General features: G+C 55.9%; 1 protein-coding gene across 1 annotated transcript in view; it reads right to left on the bottom strand.

Moving 5' to 3' along the window:
* The window catches only part of LOC140406627 (uncharacterized), a gene marked incomplete at both ends in the record, with an annotated part of 102,747 nt that overhangs the window by 54,361 nt on the left and 37,763 nt on the right, over positions 1-10,623 (bottom strand). Inside the window, one exon of the mRNA XM_072494627.1 lies at positions 7,783-7,911. Coding sequence (XP_072350728.1) covers positions 7,783-7,911 — 129 coding nt within the window. The remainder of the gene's footprint in view (positions 1-7,782; positions 7,912-10,623) is intronic.

The following is a 10,623-nucleotide window of genomic DNA, read 5'->3' on the forward strand; positions in this document are numbered from 1 at the left end:
AGTGAAGACGTTGGGCAGGCGGGTGAGTGAAGACGTTGGGCAGGGAGGTGAGCGAAGACGTTGGGCAGGGAGGTGAGTGAAGACGTTGGGCAGGGAGGTGAGTGAAGACGTTGGGCAGGGAGGTGAGTGAAGACGTTGGGCAGGGAAGTGAGTGAAGATGTTGGGCAGGGAGGTGAGTGAAGACGTTGGGCGGGCGGGTGAGTGAAGACGTTGGGCGGGCGGGTGAGTGAAGACGTTGGGCAGGGAGGTGAGTGAAGACGTTGGGCAGGGAGGTGAGTGAAGACGTTGGGCAGGGAGGTGAGTGAAGATGTTGGGCAGGGAGGTGAGTGAAGACGTTGGGCAGGCGGGTGAGTGAAGACGTTGGGCGGGCGGGTGAGTGAAGACGTTGGGCAGGGAGGTGAGTGAAGACGTTGGGCAGGGAGGTGAGTGAAGACGTTGGGCAGGGAGGTGAGTGAAGACGTTGGGCAGGGAGGTGAGTGAACACGTTGGGCAGGGAGGTGAGTGAAGACGTTGGGCAGGGAGGTGAGTGAAGACGTTGGGCAGGGAGGTGAGTGAAGACGTTGGGCAGGGAGGTGAGTGAAGACGTTGGGCAGGGAGGTGAATGAAGACGTTGGGCAGGGAGGTGAGTGAAGACGTTGGGCGGGCGGGTGAGTGAAGACGTTGGGCAGGGAGGTGAGTGAAGACGTTGGGCAGGGAGGTGAGTGAAGACGTTGGGCAGGGAGGTGAGTGAAGACGTTGGGCAGGGAGGTGAGTGAAGACGTTGGGCAGGGAGGTGAGTGAAGACGTTGGGCAGGGAGGTGAGTGAAGACGTTGGGCAGGGAGGTGAGTGAAGACGTTGGGCAGGGAGGTGAGTGAAGACGTTGGGCAGGGAGGTGAGTGAAGACGTTGGGCAGGCGGGTGAGCGAAGACGTTGGGCAGGGAGGTGAGTGAAGACGTTGGGCAGGGAGGTGAGTGAAGACGTTGGGCAGGCGGGTGAGTGAAGACGTTGGGCAGGCGGGTGAGTGAAGACGTTGGGCAGGCGGGTGAGTGAAGACGTTGGGCAGGCGGGTGAGTGAAGACGTTGGGCAGGGAGGTGAGTGAAGACGTTGGGCAGGCGGGTGAGTGAAGACGTTGGGCAGGGGGGTGAGTGAAGACGTTGGGCAGGGAGGTGAGTGAAGACGTTGGGCAGGGAGGTGAGTGAACTCGTTGGGCAGGCGGGTGAGTGAAGACGTTGGGCAGGGAGGTGAGTGAAGGCGTTGGGCAGGGAGGTGAGTGAACTCGTTGGGCAGGCGGGTGAATGAAGACGTTGGGCAGGGAGGTGAGTGAAGGCGTTGGGCAGGCGGGTGAATGAAGACGTTGGGCAGGGAGGTGAGTGAAGACGTTGGGCAGGGAGGTGAGTGAAGACGTTGGGCAGGGAGGTGAGTGAAGACGTTGGGCAGGCGGGTGAGTGAAGACGTTGGGCAGGGAGGTGAGTGAACTCGTTGGGCAGGCGGGTGAATGAAGACGTTGGGCAGGGAGGTGAGTGAAGGCGTTGGGCAGGCGGGTGAATGAAGACGTTGGGCAGGGAGGTGAGTGAAGACGTTGGGCAGGGAGGTGAGTGAAGACGTTGGGCAGGGAGGTGAGTGAAGACGTTGGGCAGGGAGGTGAGTGAAGACGTTGGGCAGGGAGGTGAGTGAAGACGTTGGGCAGGGAGGTGAGTGAAGACGTTGGGCAGGGAGGTGAGTGAAGACGTTGGGCAGGGAGGTGAGTGAAGACGTTGGGCAGGGAGGTGAGTGAAGACGTTGGGCAGGGAGGTGAGTGAAGACGTTGGGCAGGGAGGTGAGTGAAGACGTTGGGCAGGGAGGTGAGTGAAGACGTTGGGCAGGCGGGTGAGTGAAGACGTTGGGCAGGGAGGTGAGTGAAGACGTTGGGCAGGGAGGTGAGTGAAGACGTTGGGCGGGCGGGTGAGTGAAGACGTTGGGCAGGGAGGTGAGTGAAGACGTTGGGCAGGCGGGTGAGTGAAGACGTTGGGCAGGGAGGTGAGTGAAGACGTTGGGCAGGCGGGTGAGTGAAGACGTTGGGCAGGGAGGTGAGTGAAGACGTTGGGCAGGCGGGTGAGTGAAGACGTTGGGCAGGGAGGTGAGTGAAGACGTTGGGCAGGGAGGTGAGTGAAGACGTTGGGCAGGGAGGTGAGTGAAGACGTTGGGCAGGGAGGTGAGTGAAGACGTTGGGCAGGGAGGTGAGTGAAGACGTTGGGCAGGGAGGTGAGTGAAGACGTTGGGCAGGCGGGTGAGTGAAGACGTTGGGCAGGGAGGTGAGTGAAGACGTTGGGCAGGGAGGTGAGTGAAGGCGTTGGGCAGGCGGGTGAGCGAAGACGTTGGGCAGGGAGGTGAGCGAAGACGTTGGGCAGGGAGGTGAGCGAAGACGTTGGGCAGGGAGGTGAGCGAAGACGTTGGGCAGGGAGGTGAGCGAAGACGTTGGGCGGGCGGGTGAGTGAAGACGTTGGGCGGGCGGGTGAGTGAAGACGTTGGGCGGGCGGGTGAGTGAAGACGTTGGGCAGGCGGGTGAGTGAAGACGTTGGGCAGGGAGGGGAGTGAAGACGTTGGGCAGGGAGGTGAGTGAAGACGTTGGGCAGGCGGGTGAGTGAAGACGTTGGGCAGGCGGGTGAGTGAAGACGTTGGGCAGGCGGGTGAGTGAAGACGTTGGGCAGGGAGGTGAGTGAAGACGTTGGGCAGGCGGGTGAGTGAAGACGTTGGGCAGGCGGGTGAGTGAAGACGTTGGGCAGGCGGGTGAGTGAAGACGTTGGGCAGGGAGGTGAGTGAAGACGTTGGGCAGGGAGGTGAGTGAAGACGTTGGGCAGGGAGGTGAGTGAAGACGTTGGGCAGGCAGGCGGGTGAGTGAAGACGTTGGGCAGGGAGGTGAGTGAAGACGTTGGGCAGGGAGGTGAGTGAAGACGTTGGGCAGGGAGGTGAGTGAAGACGTTGGGCAGGTGGGTGAGTGAAGACGTTGGGCAGGGAGGTGAGTGGAGACGTTGGGCAGGGAGGTGAGTGAAGACGTTGGGCGGGGAGGTGAGTGGAGACGTTGGGCAGGGAGGTGAGTGAAGACGTTGGGCAGGGAGGTGAGTGAAGACGTTGGGCAGGGAGGTGAGTGAAGACGTTGGGCAGGGAGGTGAGTGAAGACGTTGGGCAGGCGGGTGAGTGAAGACGTTGGGCAGGGAGGTGAGCGAAGACGTTGGGCAGGGAGGTGAGTGAAGACGTTGGGCAGGGAGGTGAGTGAAGACGTTGGGCAGGGAGGTGAGTGGAGACGTTGGGCAGGGAGGTGAGTGGAGACGTTGGGCAGGGAGGTGAGTGAAGACGTTGGGCAGGGAGGTGAGTGAAGACGTTGGGCAGGGAGGTGAGTGAAGACGTTGGGCAGGGAGGTGAGTGGAGACGTTGGGCAGGGAGGTGAGTGAAGACGTTGGGCAGGGAGGTGAGTGAAGACGTTGGGCAGGGAGGTGAGTGAAGACGTTGGGCAGGGAGGTGAGTGAAGACGTTGGGCAGGGAGGTGAGTGAAGATGTTGGGCAGGGAGGTGAGTGGAGACGTTGGGCAGGGAGGTGAGTGAAGACGTTGGGCAGGGAGGTGAGTGGAGACGTTGGGCAGGGAGGTGAGTGAAGACGTTGGGCAGGGAGTTGAGTGAAGACGTTGGGCAGGGAGGTGAGTGAAGACGTTGGGCAGGGAGGTGAGCGAAGACGTTGGGCAGGGAGGTGAGCGAAGACGTTGGGCAGGGAGGTGAGTGAAGACGTTGGGCAGGCGGGTGAGTGAAGACGTTGGGCAGGGAGGTGAGTGAAGACGTTGGGCAGGGAGGTGAGTGAAGACGTTGGGCGGGGAGGTGAGTGAAGACGTTGGGCAGGCGGGTGAGTGAAGACGTTGGGCAGGGAGGTGAGTGAAGACGTTGGGCAGGGAGGTGAGTGAAGACGTTGGGCGGGCGGGTGAGTGAAGACGTTGGGCAGGGAGGTGAGTGAAGACGTTGGGCGGGCGGGTGAGTGAAGACGTTGGGCAGGGAGGTGAGTGAAGACGTTGGGCAGGCGGGTGAGTGAAGACGTTGGGCGGGCGGGTGAGTGAAGACGTTGGGCAGGGAGGTGAGTGAAGACGTTGGGCAGGGAGGTGAGTGAAGACGTTGGGCAGGGAGGTGAGTGAAGACGTTGGGCAGGGAGGTGAGTGAAGACGTTGGGCAGGCGGGTGAGTGAAGACGTTGGGCAGGGAGGTGAGTGAAGACGTTGGGCAGGGAGGTGAGTGAAGACGTTGGGCAGGGAGGTGAGTGAAGACGTTGGGCAGGGAGGTGAGTGAAGACGTTGGGCAGGGAGGTGAGTGAAGACGTTGGGCAGGGAGGTGAGTGAAGACGTTGGGCAGGGAGGTGAGTGAAGACGTTGGGCAGGGAGGTGAGTGAAGACGTTGGGCAGGGAGGTGAGTGAAGACGTCGGGCAGGCGGGTGAGCGAAGACGTTGGGCAGGCGGGTGAGTGAAGACGTTGGGCAGGGAGGTGAGTGAAGACGTTGGGCAGGCGGGTGAGTGAAGACATTGGGCAGGGAGGTGAGTGAAGACGTTGGGCAGGGAGGTGAGCGAAGACGTTGGTCAGGGAGGTGAGCGAAGACGTTGGGCAGGGAGGTGAGTGAAGACGTTGGGCAGGGAGGTGAGTGAAGACGTTGGGCAGGGAGGTGAGTGAAGACGTTGGGCAGGGAGGTGAGTGAAGACGTTGGGCAGGCGGGTGAGTGAAGACGTTGGGCGGGCGGGTGAGTGAAGACGTTGGGCAGGGAGGTGAGTGAAGACGTTGGGCAGGGAGGTGAGTGAAGACGTTGGGCAGGGAGGTGAGTGAAGACGTTGGGCAGGGAGGTGAGTGAAGACGTTGGGCAGGCGGGTGAGTGAAGACGTTGGGCAGGGAGGTGAGTGAAGACGTTGGGCAGGGAGGTGAGTGAAGACGTTGGGCAGGGAGGTGAGTGAAGACGTTGGGCAGGGAGGTGAGTGAAGACGTTGGGCAGGGAGGTGAGTGAAGACGTTGGGCAGGGAGGTGAGTGAAGACGTTGGGCAGGGAGGTGAGTGAAGACGTTGGGCAGGGAGGTGAGTGAAGACGTTGGGCAGGGAGGTGAGTGAAGACGTCGGGCAGGCGGGTGAGCGAAGACGTTGGGCAGGCGGGTGAGTGAAGACGTTGGGCAGGGAGGTGAGTGAAGACGTTGGGCAGGCGGGTGAGTGAAGACGTTGGGCAGGGAGGTGAGTGAAGACGTTGGGCAGGGAGGTGAGCGAAGACGTTGGTCAGGGAGGTGAGCGAAGACGTTGGGCAGGGAGGTGAGTGAAGACGTTGGGCAGGCGGGTGAGTGAAGACGTTGGGCAGGGAGGTGAGTGAAGACGTTGGGCAGGCGGGTGAGTGAAGATGTTGGGCAGGCGGGTGAGCGAAGACGTTGGGCAGGCGGGTGAGTGAAGACGTTGGGCAGGGAGGTGAGTGAAGACGTTGGGCAGGGAGGTGAGGGAAGACGTTGGGCAGGCGGGTGAGTGAAGACGTTGGGCAGGGAGGTGAGTGAAGACGTTGGGCAGGGAGGTGAGTGAAGACGTTGGGCAGGGAGGTGAGTGAAGACGTTGGGCAGGGAGGTGAGTGAAGACGTTGGGCAGGGAGGTGAGTGAAGACGTTGGGCAGGGAGGTGAGTGAAGACGTTGGGCAGGCGGGTGAGTGAAGACGTTGGGCAGGGAGGTGAGTGAAGACGTTGGGCAGGGAGGTGAGTGAAGACGTTGGGCAGGCGGGTGAGTGAAGACGTTGGGCAGGGAGGTGAGTGAAGACGTTGGGCAGGGAGGTGAGTGAAGACGTTGGGCAGGGAGGTGAGTGAAGACGTTGGGCAGGCGGGTGAGTGAAGATGTTGGGCAGGGAGGTGTGTGAAGACGTTGGGCAGGGAGGTGGGTGAAGACGTTGGGCAGGCGGGTGAGTGAAGACGTTGGGCAGGGAGGTGAGTGAAGACGTTGGGCAGGGAGGTGAGTGAAGACGTTGGGCAGGCGGGTGGGTGAAGACGTTGGGCAGGCGGGTGAGTGAAGACGGTAGCATTGTGAAAATGATATAGTGTAGATTTATTTGTTCTTAAGGGCAGCACGGTAGCATTGTGGATAGCACAATTGCTTCACAGATCCATGGTCCCAGGTTCGATTCCGGCTTGGGTCACTGTCTGTGCGGAGTCTGCACGTCCTCCCCGTGTCTGCGTGGGTTTCCTCCGGGTGCTCCGGTTTCCTCCCACAGTCCAAAGATGTGCGGGTTCGGTGAATTGGCCAATGATAAATTGCCCTTAATGTCCAAATTGCCCTTGGTGTTGGGTGGAGGTGTTGAGTTTGGGTAGGGTGCTCTTTCCAAGAGCTGGTGCAGACTCAAAGGGCCGAATGGCCTCCTTCTGCACTGTAAATTCAATGATAATCTATGATTAATCTTGGACAAAGGTTCGGCACAACATCGTGGGCCGAAGGGCCTGTTCTGTGCTGTATTTTCTATGTTCTATGTTCTATCTTTGGACACGAAGGGACAATTTAACATGGCCAATCCACCTAACCTGCACATCTTTGGACACTAAGGGACAATTTAGCACGGCCAATCCACCTAACCTGCACATCTTTAGACACTAAGGGACAATTTAGCACGGCCAATCCACCTAACCTGCAAATCTTTAGACACGAAGGGACAATTTAGCACGGCCAATCCACCTAACCTGCACATCTTTGGATACTAAGGGACAATTTAGCGCGGCCAATCCACCTAACCTGCACATCTTTGGACACTAAGGGACAATTTAGCACGGTCAATCCACCTAACCTGCACATCTTTGGACACTAAGGGACAATTTAGCACGGCCAATCCACCTAACCTGCACATCTTTGGACACTAAGGGACAATTTAGCACGGCCAATCCACCTAACCTGCACATCTTTGGACACTAAGGGACAATTTAGCACGGCCAATCCACCTAACCTGCACATCTTTGGACACTAAGGGACAATTTAGCACGGCCAATCCACCTAACCTGCCCATCTTTGGATACTAAGGGACAATTTAGCGCGGCCAATCCACCTAACCTGCACATCTTTGGACACTAAGGGACAATTTAGCACGGTCAATCCACCTAACCTGCACATCTTTGGACACTAAGGGACAATTTAGCACGGCCAATCCACCTAACCTGCACATCTTTGGACACTAAGGGACAATTTAGCACGGCCAATCCACCTAACCTGCACATTGTTGGACACTGAGGGACAATTTAGCGCGGCCAATCCACCTAACCTGCACATCTTTGGACACTAAGGGACAATTTAGCGCGGTCAATCCACCTAACCTGCACATCTTGGGGGAGGGGTCGGCAAGAGGGGCAATTGAGTGTTTACGGGTCTGCGTTCTCTGGAATTTAGATGGGTGAGAGGCGGGGTAGATGCTGAGGAGCAATTCCCCCCCCCCCCACCCCCACACATCCCTCTCAGCTCCCTCCACCCCCCCTCTGTCGAGAGCACAGTCGCTAGGTAAGGGGTCGGCCATTTTGGATTGCGATGAGGAAGAATATCTTTGCTCAGAGCGTGGCGATCCTTTCGAGTTTGCCCCCCCCCCCCCTTGCCGAGGGTTGGGGGAGGGGCTCCATTGTCGCTGATGATCAGGACTGAGTGGGTGGGGGTGGGGGAGGGCTACTGCTGCGAAACGAGGAGGGTGGAGTTGAGGCCCGATCGTATTGACCAGCGGAGTAGGCCCGAGGACGGTCAGCCCCTGCTCCTCCGCTCCCCCCCACCCCCCAACCCCACCCAGGCGCGAGCTGTCCCGGCTTCGAGTACACACCCCGAGTGCAGTAGGTGCCCGTCCGGCCCAGGACACACCGGCACCTGCCCGTCGCTGGGCTACAGGTCCCTCCGTCCTCGCAGACACACCGGTGGATACAGTGAGGTCCCCAGAACCCGGGCGGGCAAACTGTGAGAGAAAGAGAGAGAGAGAGAGAGATGAAAAGGCTTGTGACCGTGCAGCAAGCTCGTCCAGAAACAACAGCCTTCAAAAACACGTTCGCACGCAAACTAACATTCACCCCCTATTGTGCTGTCAGATCAGGCACGAGTGGATCGCAAGACTAGGCCCGAAGGACCTGACTACTCCTAACTCGTCTGTTCGATATTCCATATTGTGAGACCCACCTGTTGGCTATTTTTGTATCCTCCTCGTCTTTCCCGACTCCCTCTGCCACGTCCTCTTCCTCTGAATCCTACACCCTGATACCCTCTTCTTGGTTCTCCTCTACCCGCCTGTCCCTGTTTGCTCATTTACAGTTGCAACCATCATTTTCGGTTTCTGTTTTTCCTTCACATCCTCCCGCCTTCCAAATACCTTCTGTGCTTCCCTCAGTAATTCATCGAGAGATTTCTCATTCCAGTCCTCTATTTTCCTTAACTTTCTATGTATGTCAGGCCAGGATTTGGTCACAAAGTGGACCTTCAGTAGTCCCTGTCGCACTGGGTCGTTAGGGTCTAGTCCAGAATACTTCCTTACTGATTCCCGAAGTCGCTCTAAGAACGCTGAGGGGGTTTCCGTCCCTTCCTGTCTAATTTCGAAGGCTTTATTTAGATTATGTGCCTTGGGTACCGCTTCCCTTGTGCCTTCAACGATAATATTTCTCAGATCGTTCATATGATCTCTATGGCTCACTTCCTGATGGTTCCATTGTGGGTCCTGATTGGGGTACTTTTCTTCTGCTGGTGGTCCGTTTACCCCTGGCGGGTGACTATTCTCCCACTTTCGCATGCCTGCTCTTCTAATCATACCCCTTTCGTCCCCCGTGAATAGGATACTCATAATGGACATTAATCCGGTCCATGTGTATACATTAGGACCTAAGAACTGATCGAATTGTTCCGCCAGTCCTAAGGGGTCTTATATTAACGTTTTCATTTCTTTTTTGAATGCTCTGACTTCTCCTGAATTTAAAGGAGAATTTACAAATCCTACATCTCCCTCTCCAATCGGGACTTCCCGAAGGGGGTTCAGTTTTGCTATTTCTGGCTACTTTCCCTGTCCTTTTGTGGATCTTAATATCATTTTACTCTCTCCTTCTTCTTCAGGGACTTCCTCTGATTTGCCTTTGTTCACTTGTTGGTCATTTGGCGAGTCCTTGTCGTTTGGCTTGTTCTTAGAAGGGGGTGGCAAATTATCTAGGACGTTCTATTGTTTAAGAGGGGCTGTGGGAACGCCTTCGCCCTGTGGGATTAATGGATATATTCGGGTGGCGTTCCTGCTGGGAAGCCAACAACTCGCGTAGATTACTTCTTTATCGGAACAGGGTCTTTTATCATTGACATATATATTCAAAATTTGGCGCACCCAATCTTCGTCCGAACCGTATTTTGGCCAAAAGACTGAGTGTTTACGGATTGCTTCTTTTATCCATATGAAGCAACAAAATTTTATCGTTGTTTTCCTGTCCTCATTTTTTGTACAACTCTCAAAATCCCAATTCACTAACATCCGACCCACTGGACTTTCTGGTGGGATATTCTTAGGGATTTTCTTATCGGCGCCGTCTCCTAGTTTCGAGTGTTTACTTCCCATCGTAATGTAATCAACTTTCACTTATTTCGAAGTAAAGTGTCTAGTTATGACCCTGTCACAACAATCACAATCCTGAAAGTCCTTATATCATCAATCCGCCCATACACTTATACGGATGTCTAGATATAAACTCCAGAGTCCTTATATCATCAATGCGCCCTTACAGATGTCTAGATACGAACCCAAGTCAACAAGGTAGTACTTAATAGTCGTTTTTCTTACCTTGCTCTGTGCACAGAGTTGCCTGACTTTCACTTCCGCGGCGTGCCTGCCACTATAATCCGTTATGCGCTTCTTCAGAATGACCACCCGCGGAACGTGTTCAGTTGACCGTGGGTGACTACTCAAGATGAAGTACGAGACCATTTAAATAACGGGACGCGTCTTCTCGGTTCCTGTTGAGCCGCCCCCCTCGATCAATGAAAACTATCCCGGACGAGCCCCCAATTGTGAGAAACACCGCTCACTTGATGATAATTTACACTTAGTCAAATTCTGAAGAAGTATTTTATTCAATCGATCTTGCAAGAGCGGGTGCCGCCCATCAACATTGGCAGACACAAAGAATTCACACAGCATCACTTGTTATATACAATCTGTGAGAAACACATCCACAAACTGCAGAAAGGGCAGTTTCCTTATCAGTGATTCCTTATTTGGACTTGTTATGTTCATTTTGTCTTCCCCCTTGCTTAGTGGTTTCTGTTAGCTCCTGGTATATCCTTGGACCGTCAATTAAAAGATAAGAATGAGGCCCCCTGCTTGCACCTGCTGTCTTCCCACTTGCTTAGTGGTTTCTGTTATTGTACATCCGTTCCTCCCCGATGGTCAGTCCTGTACATAGTTACAACAACTCGCTCACTGTAGCTTACACAGAACTTCACTTGACATCTTAATTTCCCATCAAGCCCTATTGTTGACATCTTAATTGCGAACCAGAGTTATACATGTAAAAACAAAATAAAATGCTCATTTCTCATAATATGCCAGTGCACAAAACAGGCCATTCGGCCCACTGGCTCAGCACTGGAGTACCTGCCCCACCAGGGCATCCTCCCATTGCCTACACCCCCCCTCCATCTCACC

Source organism: Scyliorhinus torazame, unplaced genomic scaffold (assembly GCF_047496885.1).
Source record: "Scyliorhinus torazame isolate Kashiwa2021f unplaced genomic scaffold, sScyTor2.1 scaffold_728, whole genome shotgun sequence".
Classification (NCBI taxonomy): Eukaryota; Metazoa; Chordata; class Chondrichthyes; order Carcharhiniformes; family Scyliorhinidae; genus Scyliorhinus; species Scyliorhinus torazame.